This window comes from Semicossyphus pulcher, unplaced genomic scaffold (assembly GCF_022749685.1).
Source record: "Semicossyphus pulcher isolate SPU_LCO1_2020_fin unplaced genomic scaffold, fSemPul1.0.p SCAF_26, whole genome shotgun sequence".
NCBI lineage: Eukaryota > Metazoa > Chordata > Actinopteri > Labriformes > Labridae > Semicossyphus > Semicossyphus pulcher.
Genome location: NW_027211700.1, coordinates 5,266,979 through 5,289,465, shown reverse-complemented (window position 1 = coordinate 5,289,465; position 22,487 = coordinate 5,266,979). Strand labels below are relative to the sequence as shown.

Sequence of the window (22,487 nt, the reverse complement as noted above, 5' to 3'; positions counted from 1 at the left end):
ACTGTAATGGCTTCTGGGCTATTACACCATTTCATTACAGACCTGCTCTAGAGGATGTACCAATGACACCACACTGTGTATTATACAGTCCTCACAAAGCCATGTGCTTAGAAATGATCTCTGATAACTAAAGAAATGCAGACAGCAATTCCAACACACTTTCAACTGTATGAAAAGGTCTCATCAGTTACAATGCAAGCTTAGACACTGTGTCAAGTCCCTGTTAACTTAAATGTCAAGCATTAAAGGTCCACCTGCTTGCCTTCCCTGCAGGGGTGGATCCAGAGGGGTGGCCCTTGAAATCTGATTGGCCACCCCAAAATCCTAAACTATGATTTGCTATTTACCTTGTCAGAAGCGGGACTTATGTTATTGTTACTCTGGACATCTTTTTGGGGCCTAAAAGAATTAAGCTGATTTATATGTTGCCGCTTTGCCTTGTTACTTTCTAAAGTAAAAAAATATACACAGGAATATAACATCTTTTAGATTCTTGAATGTTAGTAGTCGAAGTAGATATTATGAGAGGAACTAGAAAGGGTAATAAACGTGTGTGTGTGTGGACATGTACGTCATGCTGCCCCTGCTTAAGCCTGTGCCCTAGTTGGGCCACCCCAGTCTGGATCCGCCCCTGATTCTCTGGAGCTTTCACTTATATGAATGGAGTTTATAATGTATATTTTTAAGTAATTTTCTGCCGACAAAGTGCATGTAAAATTGTGCAGATCCACAAAAATATACAAGGAAGCGCACCTTGAGTTGTATTATTCTGTCAAACTACCATTTACAAAGTTAATAATAAACGTTGGACACTTTAAAAACGATTTTTTCCATCTTCACAGTAGGTAAATAAAACATATTCATTTGGACTGTGTGTCTAGTGCAGAAAAACTCCAACATAAAGTGTCACACCACCCCCCTTTACATCCTGTTTAATGAGACGGTAACCTGAGGTGACAACAGAAGTACCACTTCCTGTGTGGGAAAACTTTCAGATTCACCATCTTATTAAAGCTTTGACCCCAAACAGTCACACCGCAGTTCTGTGCAAAACGGGGAAAACTACTAATTGCCTGAAAGAAACTTCTCATTTGACCTGAGTAGAAACCTTGTGTGTTTTTTTTAGTTGACAGGCAGTGGAAATGGGGGAGGAACTGAGCTGTAATTGGTTTCTGTTTACCAGTAATTCTGCCTAACATACAACCACAAGCAATTAGCCTGACAGCTCGGGCTTTATCAGTACAAAACTGGCACTGGGTGTGTGTATGTGTGGTAGTCAGGAGGGAAAATGTAATTAGGCTGAGGAAGGCATGAGATTAAAATCAGCTCTTTTTGTCCTGGTTTCTTTTGGTCTCCTGGTCCTGAAATGTCCGGTATGACAGCATTAACAATGGTGGACTTCATTCTAATGAAGGAATAGTACAAAATAGTTTATCGGCCTTGATATGAAGCCATATCTAAAAGTTTTGAAGGTGACAGGACCTCTGAAGCTCCTTCTTTTTCTTTTTGCCCTTATTAGATAGGACAGCTGAAGAGAGGCAGGAATGTGGGGAGTAGAGAGTGGAGGATGACATGCAAATGATCACAGACCAGGAGTCGAACCTGCGAGCAGTGCACCGAGGGCTGTGGCCTCTAGCTCTATAATTAATCTGAAAGGATGAAAGTGTATGACTAATTGCCGTTTTTTCCGCACTACAAACAAAGGCTGCTTTTTAAAGCACGGGAAACAGCCTTTTTTTTAATTAGTCATAACTCACAACCTTTTTCGTGCCATAAAGAACATTTCGTTTAATTAATGCACGACTCACTGATGAATTGTTGCAGGATGAATTATGAATTTCTGTTACTCATCTTTTTTTTTTTTAGGTTTTTATGACTTTTTAAGGTTAGTTTTCACTTCATAGACAATCACCTGAGGAATATAAGAGAGAGAGACGACTTTATTTATCCCAGAGGGCAATTCAGTTTCACAGCCTACCGAGTCACAGAAACTAAAAACAAGTAAAACGGCTAGGTAGACTGCTGGGTCGCACGCTGTGGAGCGCCCCGGAAGCCGGTAGAGATCGGCTAAATTGACAGTTGCTTCATACACTAATTTAAATGTCATCAAATGCTTAGTTTTAATCACACTGCTCGGCACGGTGGCATAGTGGTTAGCGCTGTGGCATCACAGCTAGAAGGTTCCTGGTTCGAATCCCAGTTTGGATAAAGTGGGCCTTTCTGTGTGGAGTTTGCATGTTCCTGTGCATGCGTGGGTTCTCATTAAAACATTAAACAGATATAAATTTACACAAGCAAATAAGGTGCAGTGGTTAGCGCTGTCGCCTCACGGCTAGAAGTCTACTAGTTCGAATCCTGGTTCAGACGTAGGGGACCTTTCTGTGTGGAGTTTGCATGTTCTCCCCGTGCATATTCCCTCCGAGTACTCCGGCTTCCTCCCACAGTCCAAACACATGCTCGTTATGTTCATTGGTGACTCTAAATAGCCCGTAGGTGTGAATGTGAGCGTGAAAGGTTGTCTGTGTCTGTGTGTCAGCCCTGTGATTGACTGGCGGTCAGTCCAGGTGTAACCCTGCCTCTCGCCCAATGACAGCTGGGATAGGCTCCAGCACCCCTGCGACCCTGAACAGGATAATTGGTATAGATAATGGATGGATGGAAGGATAGACAGTAGCATAAAATAACATTTCTGTGACTGAAATTCAACAAGGCATTTCAATAAATGAAAGAGGTAACTGTGAAATAACTTGATGCGATGCGAAACATATTGAAGGTAAGGCATGATTTTGCCCTTTTTTATATGTTGAGTGTTTGAACACTGATCTGTAGGTTGTATTCAGTGATTTGATGAGTTATTATTACCGTTAATGTCTTTTGTGTGTGGTTTTAATACAAGGCATTAACAGGCTTTATGTGAATGTGTTTTCACATCCTCCATGTGTTTTGTATTTTTGTGTCAAACAAATAAACATGTTCCAAATGCAGCAAACCAGTTACACTGACAGAAACTATACAAAACACTAAGATTTATGCTCAGACTCAGCTGTTTGCACTTAACGTTTGAACAGCCAGATGGTTTAAAGCCGGAAGAATCACAAACCTAATATGTTAAATATCCGTCCTCTCTTCTGTATGCAGACAATTATTTTTACACTGCAACTGTGACAAAGCTGAAAACAGGATAGCTGAGACAAGCAGGTCAGTGCAGGAGAGGCTGAGCTCAAATCAAACAAAGCAACCGGAGGGATTTATGAATGAAAATGCTAGCTTCACACACACACAGATCCATACTAGACGAGATTTGACAGGCAGCCAAAAATAGAGTACACAGTGCGCGCTGGCTGACGGAAACAGTGCTCTTTCTCCCTCACGCAAACACACACACATATGCACACACTTGCAGTCTCTGCAGTCCCTCTATCACCCCGCCCGTCTCGGTCCTTGGCGGAGTCCGTATGTGAGTCATCGGTGGACTTTAACCGTCTCTGTCCCTCAGTGCCGCAGCAGAGACACAATTGCAATCAAAATACACCAGCCATGAAACAGTCAATACGCAGGAGGAAATATTAGCATATTCATCTGAGCCTCAGATACAGTGAAAAAACACAAGGAATCAGAAATATATCATTTATTTTTTGGGGGTGTTTATCACTAATTTAATCTTATTTAGAGTATCGAGAAAGACAATTAGAGGTGAATATATTAGTTTAAGTAGCCGAGCTTTATTTCCACCATTCTCAAGCACTTGCCCACTACCTCCCCTTCATAAACAATCTTATAAATCCCGTAATATTTCACGTTTTTGCACACAACCCGAGACAGAATATGTTTTATCAGCCCTTTAGAAAATCAGTGATGCTAAATATAGCCCCATAATGAATGTATTCATTACAGCTGAAGCCGTTATGCAGCCACTGAGATGTGCTAATGGGTCAAAACTAGTTTCCGTCCAATATTCAAAGAGCAAAGCAGTTTTGTTTGGCTGACTCAAAAATTAACTGTGCGCGCGAGTGTGTGTGTGTGTGTGTGTGTATGTGTGCATATGTGCGCACGCGGGTGATGCCTATGTCATCGCTCTCTGACGCACGAGTCAGGTGGTTCCTCTAATAGCATGAGGAGCTGTCCGCGGTGCTGAAACCAGACTCCCACCGCGAGACAGACAGAGAGATGCTCAGTTCACTCACGAGCCTCGACAGAAACTAATTACAAAGGTAAGACTGGGTTGTTATTGATTCAGTATTCCACATTACACTACTCTTGATATGTTTCCTATCGATTAAGGTTTCTTTTTCGCGACTTTAGCTCGCTTTTGTTGCGGTAGGCTGTTTGCCAACCTGATGCACCGCCACATATGTGGAGGCGAAGAGGTTGCTTTGTGTTGCCCGCCGTTTCTTTGTTCTCATTCCGCCAAGATTGTGGAGATTTGATTTTGCTCGGTTGCTCGCTAGTGCAACTTTTCTGTCAAGGGTTAATTAAAAATTATGAAGGACTAAGTGAAGTTCGGCATTAAAACTAAGGCTCGAAAACAAAGGATAAAGTATACGTCCAAATGACATCAATGCGTTGCATCGTAGCTTCGGGTCTGTTTTGCATTGTTATTTTTTGAGTCATATACGGGAAAAGTCAAATTAAAATACTTAATCTTAATTTTGCACGCATTTGCATCCTTTTTTAAAAATAAAATAAACATTGTTTTTTCGTAGCCGATTTAGCAGCAATGTTTCAAACGCAACAAATTAGACGATATCCCTCATTAGCGGGATTTCTTTTAAAAGAATGATGTGAAGAAAAATGTTTAACTTGAGTAAAAGGTGGGGAAAAGCAATAATTAGATTTTAATGTGTTCCGCTGGTTAATGGAGAGGCTCCATGGGAACATCAGCCTTACCGGGTTACCTTGACAACGGGGCCGTGACTCACGGAGAGCAGCAATTTGACGACTAATGAGATTTGCACGAGAGCTGCATGCCGCTGCTATTACTGCTGCTGGCACACAGGCGGCAGGAGTCCAAGTGATCTTCAAACAGCAGCAACAGGCAGCGGAACGGAGGAGGGATACAAACGCTCATCCCTTTAATACACCACAAGCAGATTATTTTTATTACTCATTGATCTTTTTTTTTTTACTGCTGCATCTGTTTAGCTTTTATGTAAACTGTAAGAGCTGCGTGATACATGAGGAAAGTAAAGAATCAAAAGAATTAAAACACAAAGCAGTAGTGCAAAAAATAAGGACAGGAAATGTAGATTTTCAATAGAAATAAATCCAGGTATTTGGGCTAGTTCACATGTGCAAAAGTCATAGATTGGATTTTAACCCTGATCTTCTGTCTTAAAATCAATCAAACAATGTAATTAATCCCACAAGGGGGCAGCTTGTATATAAAAATCATGAAGCATAACTGCATACAGACGACAAATAAAGTAATAACAGCTAAAATATGGAATAAGATTTAAGTTTAATACGTATAAAAGAGTTGAATGAACACATTGGAGAGCGCTATACAAGCATAAAAAGATCAGTCTGTTAAGAAACATGAGGTATCTCTCTGCTCTGTGATGTTATCATCAGACCAGACATTTAAAGTGATGATAAGAGGCAAAGACATTTCAGAAATGCCAGAGCGGAAACCGTTGTGAACCTGTTAGCTCAACGTGTAAAGGTCAGTGTTGACGTGTGCGTCTTTGTCTTCCCCTGCAGGTGTCACCATGCCATCCCTCCCCAAGACCTCCACCTCGGGCAGGCCTGTGCTCATCTGTGTAGCCAACCTCCTCTTAATGCACCTCTACCTCAGTTCCTCCGGCGCCGTTCAGGGAGCCTCCCTCAGAGAGCACAGACTGACAGGAAGTGACTCGCAGAGAGGAAATGTCCACCAGGCTCCCAACGCCGACATGCTCAAAGCTTTGGAGTACATCGAAAACCTCCGACAAAGAACTGGCATGGACTCCCAGCAGCACTCTGCAGGGTACAACCCCAGCCACATGGATGACGTTGAGAAGCTGCGTGCCATGCTGAGGTTGGCTTCTAACCCTACTCAGAGCAATGAAGAGGGGGAGGAAGAGGAGGAGGACGAAGGGAGGGAGGATAAAAGCGAAGAGCTGCTCCAGGCTGTGCTCAGCACCCTTCAACAAACAGAAAAGGCCTCCAGACCGACTTCACTTCACCCCGGCATGCAGCAGAAGCAACGTGGCATCAGACCTCACAGGAAGCTGCCGCTCATGTTTGAGGATGAGGAAGAGGGTGAGGGAGGTGAGGATGAAGAAAGGGAGCATGAGAGCCCCTTTAAGCGTACCAACGAGAACGTGGAGGAGAAGTATACGCCTCAAAATCTGGCGACCCTGCAGTCCGTTTTTGACGAACTGGACAAGCTGACGAGTGTGAAGCCCATGCATAAGCGCCAAGATGAGGATGATGAAGAGGAGGATGATGAGGAGGAAGATGATGATATGTTTAATGTAAGGAATGTGGATCTCGCAGACTGGGGACCGCTGCAAGAACAGGAAGAGGAAGCGGAGGAGGAGGAAGAGGAGAGGGACGACAAACACGAGGCAAACAGAGGGCTTGATTATGTGGACGACAACGATGAAGATGTGGATGATGATGAGGAGGAGGAGGAGGATGAAAGCTACCCAGTCAAGAGGTCAAAAGATCCGGATGATGTTGCCAACCTGGTGGACTATTACCTCCTGAAGGTGCTGGAGAAAACAGAGGAAGAACAACAGAAACGAGAGATAGAGGAAGAGGAGGAGAAGAGGAGAGCAGCTCAGACACAGTATAGAGACAACATAGATCCACGAGCCATCTATCAACTCATTCAGATCTCCCAAAAATACCAGATCCCACCTGAGGACCTGGTGGACATGCTCAGAAGTGGGGAAAATAAAGACTTCAAGAATTCAAGAAAGAATGAATTAACTAGAACAGAAAACAAGCTCTCTCAGATGTCCCTAAAGAAGACGCACAAGGTGCCTGAAGCTAAATTTTACAGCAGACACTTTCCTGAGAGACAAAAAAACGCAGAGGAGCTGAGAACGGAGGAGATCCTGAACATCCTGGGGTTAGGGGCCGTGGAGGATCCAGCTCCTGTCAGGAAGCAGTACAAAACCCTGCTGTCACGACTTCACACTCAGCCTGCAGGGCGTTCGGGGGAATCCGCTCCCACGCAGCGCTTTCTCCCCGGGACATTAAAGGACGACTATGACGACACCGTGGACGAGGATGGACTGGCAGCGTATTTAGCAGCTCAGATGCTGGCACAGTATCCAAACCCCGTGTACAGCAAAAACAATAAGCAGAGCCAAAAGCGGGACGAGGCTGGACAGAGCACGACGGGCTCTTTTGAGCAGGCGTTACAGGACTATTTTGATCAAATGGACTTGGATAAAAACTCAAATGAAAAGAGACAGACTGAAGATGATGAAAAGGAAGGCTTTGATAATGAGGCGCTGATGAAATTGTTGAGCTCCCTGAACCCAGAAACAGAAGAAAGTGATGCCAAAACTGCCAGGGAATATAAATAAGGCTGTAAATACATATGCATAGATATATATATATATTGTTTTGGTGGAGGGAGAAGGTGAAAATAAAGTATTTTGAAGAATAAAACATGTCAGCTTTAGTTATTCTGTAGTTTTACAAAAGTTCTTATTTATTAGCAGAAATACGAGTGTTCAGACATTCAATTGATGCTTTTTTTGATATGAGTTTGTTGCTCAACAACACAAAAAAAAAACAGTACATGTGACTCACCAGCCTTACATTTCAACAACGCACACACTCACAAAATCAGTGTTGGATCCCGTAGATTCACTTGTGTTTTTTGGTAATTCTTTCTTAAATGTGGTCATATGTGACATACCTGAGGTTAATAAAGCATTGACTTTATTTTTTCCTTATTGTGTAGTGTTTCTTCATTTACATACTATCACAAAGTGCATCAATTTGAGTATAAAGATTACAAAAACATGAAAAAATGCATTTAGAAAAAGACTATTTTCAGTGATAAAACTGTTTGTTTTTTCAAATATGAGGCACTTGTAAATGCAAACAATTCTTTATAACTTGAAGGTATAATAGGTAGGATCACTCCTTGCATTTTGTCAACAACACATTCAAACTGGGACCCTCCTCCTGGGCTCTTCATCACCAGAAGCTCACTCTCACTCTTTCGTGCGAGAACACGCCCACCCCGCCGAGCTACCACCGACGGCATCACTGTTACCTTTGGGCTAGCATGCTAACCGGCGGTTACCGTTGAGCTAGCATGCTAAGCGCCGGTTAGCTTGTCCTACCCGGTTTGAGGCACCTACCTGTCCAACAGAAAGAAGGCCATCTCTGCGTAGCTCTTATAAAATGATAAAATTCAATGTTGTCAAGTTTCTGTCTAGCTATCGAGTATGAAAGCAGCACAAACTGGGACTCATGATTGGACGAAAGCGCCCCCATATGTGATTGTCATGATTGGATGACTGGCTGTCAGTCAAACTCCTCGCCATGGCAACACTCAACGTGTAATACCCCCGCTACCTGATGTTTTTCCCCAAAGAGAAGCCATATTAGTCGTACTCGTTACTACTCAATACAGTCTCAGACCAGACCGTCATCATGGCTGCGTCTGTGCTAAGATAATACAGATACAATTCACTGTCATACTTTTTGAACAGGTTATATACATTGGCCAATAATATCATTATTAGATGAGCTACTAACACCTTGTCTTTTCTCTTTATAAAGACCGGATACTACAGGTAAGAGTGCTGAATCTTGGGTGGAAAAAACGTGACTTGGCTTGCCTTAACTAAGGACTCGACTTGACTTGCCCATGAAAAAATGACTTGAGACTTACTTGGGACTTGAGCAAAGATGACTTGGTCATAACACTGCCAGTTGCTAATTTGAACCGCTCCCACACTCACCTATACGCTGTGATTGGCTCGGGGAACCACAACAGCGCCCCTCCTGAAAACGTCCCGTGCAAAGCAAAACAACTGAACAGATGCAGAGGGAAGGGTCTCACAAGGCTCTGCACACACACTCACCAACACACATGTATAGAGGCCCATAAGTGATGATTTATATTATATTATATTTGTAAAAGTCTATATTTTATTTTGCTAGGTAAATCCTACTTATTATACCTTTAATTAAAAGTGTGACATTATGCTTCTGAGTCATTCTTAGTTTCGGAGAAATAAATCTTCAAGTCTTGAAATGTGGGACATCTTCACTTCTCTTGGCTCAGTACGCAGGTTTGCTCATGTATTCCTCCATCGTCTGACATAAGAGCAGAGATAAAAGACGACATGTCATATGAGTAATAAGAAAACCTACATTTGCTTAAAGGCGTTTAAACTGGCCCTCCAAGTACCTCTTGGAGTGTGTCAGCCTCCTCGATAGATACACCCACAGCTGCCTTGGATGTTTCTAGAACTTCTCCTCCTATCAGAAACTCGTCCAGGATGAAGTACGCCTTCTCAAAGTTGAAAATGATGTCCAACTCACAAACCTGGAACAGAATATCACACCATCCGTTAGACCAGAGATGATTTAGACTCCCTTGATCACCGGGGTGATTTCATCTTTGAGAGAAAATGATAAACCCTTTTTTTGGTGATTTATTTAACAAGGCAACAAATAAATATTATAAAGCATATAGAAAGTTCTTTGAGGTCTTTTAGAACTGCATATTTTTTCACCCTGCTTTGTTTTGTAAATCAAAATAAGCTGCGTGGAGTTGAAGGGGATCTGGAGCAGTGGCACCTTATGGACACCAGGGGGAGTCAGACAGGTAAAGAGCACAATAAAATGTCTATATGCAGAGGCAGGGGAACTAGGTCGAAAAAATGACCACTTATGTCTTTTCCTAACCATTTTTCCTTGACCTCAATGGCCATGAGGTCAAGGAAAGGTGTGAGGAGAATTTAAAAGGAGAAAGGAAAGGACAGCCAGAGAATCCGACTTACACTAGGTGGATGTTACATGGTGGATGTTACATGGTTCTGCCGTGTAAAAACTACAATCTACCGATGATGCCCCTCTTGATGATGGACTTCAAAGAGCGCATCTATCGCTGCTATCTTACCGTGTCGTTTCATGCAGTCATAAAAAAATGGACAACTCCGTGTAAATACATTAAGATGTTTACAGTGTTTGAACAAGTACAGCCCGTTAGGACGAGGCATTTTTTAGCAGCAACCGTCTGTCTGAGGATCTGAGAACACCTGGAAGTGTTCATATCTCTAAATGTGACTTTAAACTTCTGCAGCCTGTTTAAGATTAAAAGAGAGACTCAACATGAATCCACCATGAGCAGCACTTAACAACATTTGGCACAGTGGCAGTAAAACTTCCTTTTAAAGGGCAGAAACCTCGAGCAGAACCAGGCTCATGTTGAACAGCCATCTGCCTTGATTGGATGGGTTTCCGGCTGTTGCTTCCTGGTACATGTTTATTGCAGTATAAAACCGATTAATAGAGTATCATGGCACTTAAATTGCTTCTTCTGCACTGGAGGATGACAGAAACAATTTTGCGTATGTACCACTCACGTTTCCAAAGTATTTATCCAACAACTCGACATATCTGTGCAGCACTTCAAGGCTCAGTAGCTCGTTATCCTGGGCATCCAGACCGGCACAGAAATACAGACTGGCATACCTGCAGTTGAAGAGGAGGAAGGTCACAAAGGCAAGGGCACAGAATTGGGTAAGGATGGTAGGAACACATCCCTACCAATATACAGAAATTACTGAATTGTGTGCAGGGAGTGCAGTTCATTTAAATTGTATACTAATATTAAATAACATCGCTGCCCGAATGCCTTTGGTTACGGTGGGACATTTGAAATGAAAACACGTCATCATCAAAGCGTGCGGTATCAAAAGTTACGTTTATCCATTATAATTAAGCACGGGAGCATGTTCAGTCAAAGACTCATTCCCCCAAGATGCACCACAGAACGCCACAGGAAGTAATTCGGGCCTGTGGCCATCAAACTCTACAACTCCTCCCTCTGAGTGTCTGACACACAGACACCCACTTTAAACTGTGCACTGAACTCTTACTGTACATAAAATGACATAAATACTGCCTGTACTGTTCATTTGTAAATAACTCTTATGTATATAACTTCTTTTGCATCATAACTCTTATTTTGTATTCAACTTTATTTTTGCATTTAACTTTATTCTGGCAATTATATTTAAATCACCATTGATCCACTACTCAGCATTTAATCCCCCCCCCCCCCCCGGTGATTAATAAAGTATTTTTGATTCTGTAATTAATGAATAAAATAGGGATAAAACCTATTTACTGCTACAAACACAAGTTACTGGGTTGGAGAAAAAGACACAGAGATTCTAAAGAGTTTCAGTTTCAAGCAATAATGAAACAATAATAATTTGTTTGTGAATAATTCTTTCATAAGTCAGGGACAGTGCAGATGAAGCAGTCAACTAAACTACTCCGAGACTACTAGGAAATATAATGACATGAATAATCATATTTTAAATCTTGCTAGAAAAAATGTAAATTAAATAAATTTAAAAAGTTGTTGTCCCCACCAATGTTACAATGAAAACTACGGCACTGCACAAAGGAAGAGTTGTATCCTTATTGTGTTTGTTTGTGTGGAAATCCTTGCATTAAACATATTTCACAGAAAAGGAATAATGTTTATAAATGAGTCTACACGTGTTCATTTTTGATGTGTTCTTTTGCTCAATGGTTTTATTGTTATTTTCTCTGCACAATATGTACCATAATAAATGCTCCATAAAGGTTCTATGTATTGCAACTACTTTTAACGTTATTATATAGTATATTAGTTATACTGTGAGGTAATCCTGTTATTTTTGTCCACTTCCTGGTTGTCCCTGGGACCGAAGGAGGTGAAAAACCATGAGAGGATAAGAGCTGTGTTGCACCATCACTATCAGGGTCCCGTCAGTGATATAGGTCGTGCTCTGTGTGCTTAACTCCCCCTTTACTATAGCCAGGTCTTGTTAACCCTTTGTTTACAATGGGTGGGTCTTTTCCCTTTGTGTAAGTAAAGATTACACACAAGCATGAAGTAGAGTCAAGGTGTATTGCTTAACACCAAATCCTGCACCTGCTAGGAAAACACCGCTGATGACAAAACACAGAGAAAATAGTAATTGTGTATAACAGAAATGAAAAAGCAGCTGTGTCTCTCGTAGGCACCTCTTGTAAACGATCTTGAGGTCCCTCCACTGGATGAAATTGCAGGAGCGTGGTGGACGGGCCAATACTAACATCGTCATGTCCCGGATCACCTTCTTCTTCTCCCTGTCTGTGAATGTTGTGAACCATTTCTGCAGTCGTAGCTTCCCCTGCCGGCTAAACAATAACAGGAAGTGCATCTGGAGAGGGCAGAAGAGGGGCAAAAACAATTACATTTTAGTCAATTTTTAAAGAATAACTGCAGTAAATTCTCTTAAATTACAAAATATGAGGAGCTTATTTAATTAATGTGAACTGTAGTTTGTCAACAAGGAAAACAAAGGAACCAATGTGCAAATACAGCCTGCTACAAAAACAAAAGCACCTGTACGTGAGCTGTTGCACTAAACTGTAATAAGATTTCACAACTAGAAATGAGATTGAAGATCACCTGCAGAACACATCTATGTCACCTTTGAGTGCAATTGAGTGCAGAAAAATACAATGTCTGTGTGTGTTGTGCAAGGGCAATTAATGAGAGCTCTTTGCCCTCAGGTGCAGCTGCAAGCAGAACTGCCTGTGCCTGGACTGAGATAAAGCCTGGCATTTGGAGTAAGGAAGAAAAGGTGTAACACAACAGTCTGCTGGACGAGGAAGAAGAATGACACAAGTTCAAATACTCCAAATTTATATTTCTGTGTCAAACTAGCGTTTCATTTTAATTATATTGTTAAATATTATTGTTCAAACCACAAAAAGCACATTTAAACGTCTGCTGACATCGTTGGAGATTTGCATGAATTTCACTGTCAGACACATGCTTTTTTTTAAGGCTAAAGCTACTTTTCACTGCGACTTATGTTCTTAATGCAATGTGATGAATTTGCATTTTTTTCCTGCTGTATTTTCCAGGTGTCGGACTCCTTGAGAAATAGAGTGCCATATCGAAACTAAGGAGAGTATTTTCTGACCTTTGATCAAGAAAGTAGCTACCAAATTGATTTGCATTTAGAAAGAATATAATCACGTCTGCCTTTATGGTTTTGACCAGAAGCAATTAGAGGACACATCGCAATTCACTTGACTGTTTATTGTATGTGCACGGATCAAACTACTGCAATAAGCTCGGATACTCACCATTTTGTCACAGATGTCCGGGAAAGTCATACAATTTAAATCCTTTTGGTTCCTGATTACCCTTCTCTATAACTAGGATCCTCAGGTGCTTCTTTACTCTTACTTGTGCGTTTTGAGATGCGCCGACATTGTTGATCTTCCCAGAAATCAGTGCGTTGACACCTTCTCCTGTCAGAGCCGCGCCCAAGGCGCTGATTGGCTGCAGAGGAACCCCAGCGCAAACTGCACAAATACAGACAGGTGCAGTGCTGTAAGCGCCTGTAGGAATATACAGTCACCGGCCACTTCATTAGGCACAATAATATTAGGTGATTTCTCTTTTTAAGAAATACTTTCCAGGACATTGTCCAGGAGTTTTTCTTGACAGTACAGGACAGCACTTGGTCTCAAACGGTCATATAATTTACCTGTAGGCCTAGTACTGACACATTTAACCCCAGTTTTATTCCTTCTTTTTTTGATGATTCAGGGTTCATGATGAAGTGTCTCAAACCACTTTTACACCAATGTTGTGTTCGTCTTCTCAATAAAATGCACGGAGGCAGAATGGCGGGTCGAAGTCGTTCATTAAGCCTACATCCATCCAAGATACACCTGAAAGAACATAGCAATATATTGAAGAAAAAAAATATAATGTAAAAATCAAGTGTCATACTTTTCTATCATCTTTCAGCTTTCAGAATGTGACAGCTCTGGGAGCCTAGACTGGAGCTGAGGCAGCAAACTTGTGCTACCGGCTAGCTGACATTAGAAAATGTCATCCAGTAATTTTAAGTCAAAAGATCCGGTGCTTTAGTTGTGCCGATCGCGCTAATATTATCTAAACAAACAATCTTCACATGCTTAACATAAAATGACGTGTGCTCATACTTACAGGAATATAACATGTTAGCTACTGACTTCACATTGCTAACAATCTGCTGCTTCAATACTGCACACTGACCAGGTACAGCAACATCAAAGGGTCAAAACTCAGAAACGCTATGGGTTTAAAAATACAGCCACCACTAGGAGGAGACATTACATGCCAGGTGAGAACAAACCAGCCATACCGCACAGCTTATTCTACCAACAGTCAGGTTTCAAACAAAAAACATAACCTAAATTATTTCCAGGATATTTGGTCATTTAAATCAATTTCCAGGTGTTGCCAGGACTGGAATAGTCTCTCTTCAATGATATTTCAGCGTCAAGGTCATAATTAGTGCAAATAGTTGGTTATCAATTACTGGACAATGGTATGTATGTTTGGAAAATAAATTAGCCATGCAGGCTTCCGTCCTACCGCTGGGTGGCTGGGGGAGTGTTTTTTTGCCGGTCCACTGATGTAAATTCATTGGATCTACACGTGGTTTTTGGTCCAGGCTAAAAGCGGAGGAGAGAGCTGAGCACACCGAGAGGCTTCCAGAGCAACAGCATGTCTCTGTACCGCAACTCCGCCTGGTTCCTGAAGGGAGTGACCGAGTTCACCAGGTAAGATGCCTTGATGTAGCCTGTATGCTGCTGAGATGACACTGTGAACTACTGCTGTGAACTGTGTGCATCCACCCCAGTTTGTGCGTGTGTCTTTGTGTCATTGTGTGTAGGAACAATCTAGGTATTATTTCACATCAGTACAGAGTAATAACTTAGCTGGAACAGATGTAAATAATGCTTCTGTAACTCATCATATACTATGTACAATCCATGTACCAAGTTAGAAAATGTAAAGATCAAATAATTTTAGCAAATGTAATTCAGGCTCTTGGCCTTATGATTGTATTCTTATGTTATTATAAATGTGTAATTTTAACACCTAAAATTATGTAATCTAACCTGATTATTGCAAAATTGACAATATAGGCTTTACATTTTAATTTGAGTTTTAAATCTCTTGTTCAATAAGTTGTGCTTCTCCTAATTTCAAATTACACATTTATACCAGCAAAGTTCATTTAAAGACTTCAGTTTTTTTGTTTTTTAATGAAATGTTATCATGATACATAGAACTGAGTTGGATCAATTTGTCGAGCAAAAGATGAGCAAACTATTTTGATAATATTCAGTCAATAATCAGTTGTATAGGACATTTTATCCTGCAGAAATGCCAAGTCTTTTCTCACACCAGATGATTCCAAATGTGAAGATTTGCTTGTTTTCTTTGTTTGATATCGTAAACTGAAAATCTAAACAAGGTGTCTTAAGCATTATTTAATATTTTAGGGCATTTTTTTTTGCTATTTGCAGTTAGTGTTAAAGTTAGATTTGCCTGAAATATATAGGCTCATTGAGTTATTGTCTTATCCGGGTTGGTTAGATCTGACTGGATCTTTGAGAGAGATAACGTACAGTATATGATCTCTGACAAAGGGCTTTAGATGACCAACCTTCTAGCTGCAACGATTCATAATTTACTCAAGTTCAGCTTCAACATTTATGATTAATCGTTTCAGTGAGCTTTCAAGCAGAAACCTCAAATATTTGCTGTTTAAGTTTTAAAATGTGAAGATTTACTGCTTTTCTTCTTCATTATTAACAGTTAATGGACTTTTTTGTTGTTGATGGTCGGTTGGACAAAGGGAGCAATTTAAAGACGTACTTTTTGGGCTTTCTCCACAGTTTTTTACATTTTAATTAATGATTTTATAACTTCTGCAAAGAACATGCAGAAGGAGTATCACTTCATCACTGAACAGATCTGTAGAGCTTTGAGTATCATTGATTTATTAATTGATTACAGCTGTCAGTGACTCAGCAGGAGCCATGTAAGACCACAACGGGTCCTTAAATGCTCCATCAGTCCTATCTGATCTATTGCAGCCCGAAGGCGCCTTTCCTCACCACAATGCAGTCAGCCAAGTTGTGTGAAGAGGTGCTTTTGTGATTGTTTCCCTTCTCCCCATTGTTCTGTGTTATCTTTACTCCCGTCGAGCTGCCCGGCAGCCCGCTCTGACCCTGCACTAATGGCTCTCTGCATGACACCATCAAACAGAGCGGGCATTTAGCCTCAGTTTACCCCCCTCCCTGTCCCTTTTATCCCCCCCTTCAGCAACCCTCAACAATGGCTTTTATGACAAAGGGGGCGATTGAAGACCTTGGTGCCACCACACACACACACACACACACCCAGACACACACCGATCCTGTTGTGACCCTCTGTAGTCTCACCCCAAAGCCCTTCTCTTCAGAGATGATGCCAGGCACACTGTCGTCTTCATTGTGTCTGTACAGTAAAGCTGTTAGGAGGCGTACAGTGACCAGACTGACCTCAAACACTGACCTTCTCTGACCTAAACACACACACACACACACACACACACACTTTTTCATACAGGCCTATTTTTATTTCAATTAATTAATTTCGTCCCCTTTAAACTCTAAACCTAGCCTCATCCTGACCCCTGAGGCACACATATACAGTGGATGAAATACAGGTGTGCAGATCCTCAACAGGATTATGATACAGTATGTGTTTATTTCTGGTAGGAATGCCTTCCTGTCGGCCTCCAAGAGGTTTGTGGAGAAGGACCTGGAGGTGTCCATGGCTGGACGCGCCTTCATGATAACAGGAGCCAACAGTGGCATTGGGAAAGCCACTGCCATGGCAATTGCCAAGAAAGGTACCAGTAAAACTGTCATTAAATCTACTCATATGAAGATTATCATGACTCATGAATTGTTATTGTTACTATTAATAGGACGAGTAATGATAGCAGTAGTGGTGCAAATAGTTAGGAGATGTGTCACTGTTCTATTTTCGGTCCAGCTGAAACTCTGCAGAAAAAAGTCTTGGTGTCAATTACTTACATTAGAGCAGAGATGTGGACTTGAGACTTGGTGACTTGGACTCAAGTCGACTCGAGTCACTGTTTTGATGACTTGAGACTTGACTTGACTTGAGGCATGATGACTCGGATGACTTGTGTGTGTTCATAAGTTTGAATGTTAGCTGTTAAATATAAAACGACAAAATTCAATGTTGTCAAGTTTCTGTCTAAGCCAAACTGGGATCATGATTGGACGAATCAAAAAGCTCCCCGGTATGTGATTGTCATGATTGGATGACTGGCTGTCAGTCAAACTCCTCGCTATGGCAACACGCAACACCAAAGCCCTCACAGAGAAGCCTCATCAGCTCGTTACTACTCGATACGGTCTCAGAGCAGACCATCATCATGGCTGCGTCTGTGCCGAGATAATATAGATACAATTCATTGTCATACTTTTTGAACAGGCTATATAAATTGGCCAATAATATCATTATTAGACGAGCTGCTAACACCTTGTCTTTTCTCTTTATAAAGACCGGATACTACAGGTAAGAGTGCTGCATCTTGGGTGGAAAAAAAGTGACTTGACTCGGGACTTGACTTGACTTGAGACTTACTTGGGACTTGAGCAAAGATGACTTGGTCATAACACTGCATTAAAGAAACCAAAAGTTGAAATATTTTCAACTGAGAGCTGACGCTGAGGGCGTTTTTTTGCCGAGCGCTGAAATGCATTGGTTTTGTATAGTAGTGTTGGGAGTTACGGCTCTTTGAAGGGAGCCAGATCTCGGAAAGGAACGGAGCCATAAGATCCGAGGTGAGAGAGTGGTCAGACTTGCCAACGTGCCTGCACTATATTCTCTATTTAAAATTCCGGGCTTTTAAAATTGAAAAGGAAACAGCAGAAGAATGTAGGATCAATTAATCAACGTCATTGATGCGCCAATAATTTATGACACATCTCTGTATGAGATGTCAAAAAAAAACACAACAAAATCGACAGAGGGTTATAATGAAAAAAGCTGCCTGTGGTAATTCGGCATGAAGGGGAGTGGATCTAGGGTGGACAGTGAACCTACCACTCGGTTCCCGTTGTTTGCACCAAAGAGACGTTCATGAACGTCACAACACTGTTGCACAGAAAATAGGCGCTGTCAGTGCAATAAAAAAAAAAACAGCGTTATTGGACAAAGGCTCTAATGTTTATGCTGTCTCTGTTACAGGTGGAACAATCCACATGGTGTGCAGAAACAAGGACAAGGCAGAGGAGGCGAGGGCTGATATTGTCAAGGAGACGGGAAACAAAGTACTGTCTGACTCACTTCTCAAAACATTTTAAATAACACAGGAGACTCTGGTTCCCACCACGTGACATTGTTCCTCATAGTGACTGGCTGGTGTCATTACAGGAGGTCTATGTCCACATCCTGGACCTGTCTGAGACCAAGAAGGTCTGGGAGTTTGCTGAAGGCTTCAAGAGAAAGTACAAGGCCCTCAATGTACTGGTGAGTGCCTCGAATTGCCTGTGTTGTGTAATTTACTGTTGACAAAGATATCACTGTCTGTTTTTTTACTTTTCTTATATTGTCCTCTTATATTTGTTTAGGGTCAGTGCAAGTTATAAAAATGATTGTCTCATTAGTTGTAATCTCTACAGATCAATAACGCCGGCGCCATCATGAGTCAGAGGGATGTGAACACCGAGGGGCTCGAGAAGAGCTTCGCCACCAACGTCCTTGGTGAGTGAAAGGTCAAGAGTGAGCAAAGACTGAAGAAAATGTTGACTGAAAGAAAGGATGGTAGTAGTTATGCCTTTTTTTCCACTAGGGGTTTACATCCTCACCAAGAGTCTCATCCCCTTGCTGGAGAAAAGCGCAGATCCCAGAGTGGTGAGTCTCATCAGTTCATCTCACCTCACACCAGTTATATCATATATATCATGATATCATGCCTATATCAACCCTGGCTCTGTCTTCCACCCCCTCACACCCATGTTTCCAACTGGCAATATTTAGATCACGGTGTCATCAGGGGGGATGTTGGTGCAGAAGCTGCGGACAGGAAACCTGCAGTCTGAGAGAGGCCGCTTCGACGGCACCATGGTCTACGCCCAGCACAAAGTAGGAACTGAATCTGAAACACAATAAGATGAAGACTGATGGACTGTCGAGCTTTAATTTCTCTGATATATTATTAAAGAAATATATTAAAGAATATATTTAATATATTAAGGAAAGAAAAGCCTAGAATAGTGTGATCAGTCTGGAAGTGTATGCTATATGAATAAAATACAGGGTAGATAAATGCAGTCTTTACAACTTTCATCATCCTGTGCAATATATGTTTTTCATTACTTCTTATTATTACGATGGCTGACGAGGGCAATCGTGCTGCAAGGGCCCATTGATTTCCATTAGAAGAAACAGGCTGCAAATTCAGAAGCAATGTAAATTCAAAAACACGTGCAAATGTCCAAAACAAATCCAACGACGATGCAAATGAAATAAACGTGCTGCAAAAAGCCGAAACAAATGCATGAACATCAAACGCGCTGCAAAAAAACGAAAAACACACACAAACCCAGAAAACACGCAAAAGAAAAAACGCTGTGAACTTCACATCACAAGAAAACATCACAGTGGAAGTGCTCCAGGCCTGTAGGGGGCGCTCAGTGTAACGGGTCTATTATTAACGGGAGAGACAGGGAGGCGAGACAGTGAAATTATTAATTATGAGACTTTGTAATGTTAGACGCTGCTCGAGCGGAGTGTTTGTTGAGAAATGGCTCCCGATCAACAGATAGCTTTGCTAAAGTAACAGCTGCTAAGTGTAACTTCTGTTACAGCTAGCGGTGCTTAATGATGACTCTGTCCGGTATCGGTCTCTGAGTACGGTAAAGCATTGGTGTTAACTATCAGGCCACGGTCGGGCCGCTACCACACAGTCAGAGACCAACAGAGCTGAGTTTGAGGACAGGCTAATCAGTAGTGCGTTTTTTTCCTTTGCAACACGTTTCCATCGTTGCATTTGTCCGTCTGTTTCTTCTAATGGAAATCTTTTGGGCTCTTGCAGCGCTATTGCCCTTGTTGGCCAACGTATGTAATCACTGCAAATACAACTCTCAATGTTGTTACTAAAAGCTTAATTCTGTAAATATCTTTTTGTACTATTGTTTTTAAATTGGGCACTGTCTCTTGGCATTTAACCTCTATACACTTTATATCGTATATTTAACTTATTTTGAGTATTTTTTTAATGTTGTACGGTAACTATGGAGCAGTCTGGCACGAGAGTTTCCTTCGGGATAAATAACGTTCTATCTCATCTTATCATATCTTATTTTTACAAACTTTGGGGTCTAAATAAGTAATAGGTACAAGAAGTTCTAGATCTGTAAAGCATTGTTTGCAAAGTAATCTTTCAATGCACCCAGAAACAGCACATCCTCTGACAGTGCTTGTTTTTGCCACTGACAGGCTCAGATTGTTATTATTACAACTTTACAGAAAAGATCCCTACTTCTCAAGGTAACAGGTGACAAAAGCAGTGTTTTTACCATGCAGAACACTGGAGTTGCTGGTCTAACTCTACCTCCATCTGCTGTTGGTTTGTGTTACAATGTAAATTGAGTAACACACAAAAAGGCAGCAGTGGATAAGCCTTTCCAATGTCCTGGTGGTAATATTACTGTTATGGTCAATGGAGTGTGGCAGCTTTGAAGAGAGCCGTGTTAATCATGCTTTGGTCTTACATTCACGTAAAAAAGGTGCTAAACTTTTTGTAACCATAGCGTCCTTCGCGGACATGCAGCCACGTATTTTATTTACTCAGTTTTCCTGTGACAACTTATTTAACTTATTTATCACGAGATTACGACTCTGCACCACCGTATCACGAGAAAACCAGCGTTGATATCCCGAGATAGCCGGAAAAATAAGTTGAGATCTCAAGACAACGACCAGAAATAACTTGTTATCGTGGGAAAACGGAGTAAATAAAATGTATGGATGCATGTCCGCTTCGGGCTTCTGTAATTCAGACCCAGAAATATGTTAAAAAAAACACAGCAAAGGTTTAAGTACACCGGATTTACCCTTTTTTCCCCTCGCTGTGTCTCTGTTTGTGTGTTGTGTGCATGTTTCCAGAGGCAGCAGGTGGTGATGACAGAGCAGCTGGCTAAGACTCACACTAACATCCACTTCTCCGTCATGCATCCTGGCTGGGTTGACACTCCAGGTAAAGCCTGCTCACACACATGCACAACAAAGAGAATGAACCAATACCTCAGTCATAATAATGAAAAGCTTTCTAAAAGCAAATCTTGTTTGTTTCTCTCCCATTCTGTCTCAGCGGTGGCCAACGCCATGCCAGAGTTCCATAGCTCTATGAAGGACAGTCTGCGCACCCCGGAGCAGGGCGCTGACACCGTGGTTTGGCTGGCTGTTTCTGAGGCTTCGACCAAAAACCCCAGTGGACACTTCTACCAGGGTATGTTAAAAAACAAGATAATTATCCATTTCACTCAACCGCTTATCTGTTAGAGATTTGGGAAAAAAGGTTTGACAAAACTAAGGTTTGATGACAATTTTGGCCCCTGAAAATGACAAAAACACAGCTAGAAGGGAGAAAAGAAGGGAACACTATTGGCTGAATAATGTGTTTGTCAGTTGTGGGTCAGTGTGTATGTGTGTGTGTGTGAGGGTTTGGCCTGTGTCCATTGCAGCTGGAGTGGGCTGCTTTTGGTGCCAGATACTGCCAGAGAGTACAGTGCCTCTATGAGACCACATACTAATGCACTCTGGTGTAAACATACAAACACACACACAAAGAGCCGAGTGGCCTTGACGAGAGAAGGCTGAAAGCTCTTGAGAAAGATTCACTTCAAAAGAGACAAACACATTCAGCCTTTACTGTGATGTAATACGAGCAGTTATATCAGGTGTGTTTTTATTCTAAGCAGGTAGGGTGACATGCTGCTTTCACTATAGTTATGTAATTAGAGTGTGAAGACATAGATAAGACATGCTGTAGTGCTAACAGATGACATATGGGATTTTGTTGCGATATAAGCCTTCATGTAGCGCTCCAAATACCAGTCAAGCTGTCTGTTTGCACTCCCTTAATCTCGTGTCAACACTTGCTGTAGCTGCCAAATCTGTGACAGCTGTCAGCAACGTAATATTTACTACAGTTGCAATCTCGGATCCCGTCGGCTTTAGCATGATACGATATAGCCCGGGGGGACACCGGTGAATGTGCCGGGCGAACGACTTCCTGTCAAGACTTCCTTTTCCGCATGCTGCATTGTTACAGAAAGAGAAACTGTTTTATTGTAATTTACTTGTTCTTAACGGGTCTTACCTTTGCCGAAATTTCAACATCATGATGCAGAATTGTAAGAAGTAAAACATCGAGCTT

At 41.6% G+C, this 22,487-nt stretch overlaps 3 protein-coding genes across 3 annotated transcripts in view; 2 read left to right on the top strand and 1 right to left on the bottom strand.

Annotated features, from left to right (window-relative positions):
- Positions 1–4,154: 4,154 nt before the first annotated feature.
- scg2a (secretogranin II a) lies at positions 4,155–7,891 on the top strand. Its single transcript, XM_069676614.1, has 2 exons — positions 4,155–4,211; positions 5,701–7,891. The coding sequence occupies exon 2, from the start codon at positions 5,709–5,711 to the stop codon at positions 7,518–7,520; it is 1,812 nt and encodes a 603-aa protein (XP_069532715.1). The 5' UTR covers positions 4,155–4,211; positions 5,701–5,708; the 3' UTR covers positions 7,521–7,891.
- A 1,323-nt stretch (positions 7,892–9,214) lies between these two features.
- Positions 9,215–13,431, bottom strand: ap1s3a (adaptor related protein complex 1 subunit sigma 3a). Its single transcript, XM_069676626.1, has 5 exons — positions 13,321–13,431; positions 12,205–12,383; positions 10,548–10,656; positions 9,368–9,505; positions 9,215–9,273 (listed from the first exon to the last, which is right to left on the bottom strand). Exons 1-5 carry the CDS (start codon positions 13,348–13,350, stop codon positions 9,238–9,240), a joined length of 492 nt encoding a protein of 163 aa, XP_069532727.1. The 5' UTR covers positions 13,351–13,431; the 3' UTR covers positions 9,215–9,237.
- A 1,264-nt stretch (positions 13,432–14,695) lies between these two features.
- dhrs12la (dehydrogenase/reductase 12-like a) overlaps positions 14,696–22,487 on the top strand; it is a 10,564-nt gene continuing 2,772 nt past the window's right edge. The window contains exons 1-9 of the mRNA XM_069676494.1: positions 14,696–14,793; positions 16,786–16,919; positions 18,293–18,375; positions 18,479–18,574; positions 18,727–18,808; positions 18,897–18,958; positions 19,085–19,189; positions 21,215–21,305; positions 21,420–21,557. Of these exons, the coding sequence (XP_069532595.1) occupies positions 14,738–14,793; positions 16,786–16,919; positions 18,293–18,375; positions 18,479–18,574; positions 18,727–18,808; positions 18,897–18,958; positions 19,085–19,189; positions 21,215–21,305; positions 21,420–21,557 (847 nt within the window). The 5' untranslated portion in view covers positions 14,696–14,737. The remainder of the gene's footprint in view (positions 14,794–16,785; positions 16,920–18,292; positions 18,376–18,478; positions 18,575–18,726; positions 18,809–18,896; positions 18,959–19,084; positions 19,190–21,214; positions 21,306–21,419; positions 21,558–22,487) is intronic.

Bases quoted from the DNA above. Each gene is read 5' to 3' on its own strand.
- scg2a (XM_069676614.1), top strand. From the start codon at position 5,709: ATGCCATCCCTCCCCAAGACCTCCACCTCGGGCAGGCCTGTGCTCATC.
- ap1s3a (XM_069676626.1), bottom strand. From the start codon at position 13,350: ATGACTTTCCCGGACATCTGTGACAAAATG. The intron at 10,657-12,204 runs GTGCCTACGAGA...CTTCAACTGCAG, and splicing joins CTCAAGATCGTTTACAAGAG to GTATGCCAGTCTGTATTTCT. The intron at 9,506-10,547 runs GTGAGTGGTACA...ATTCTGTTCCAG, and splicing joins TGGATAAATACTTTGGAAAC to GTTTGTGAGTTGGACATCAT.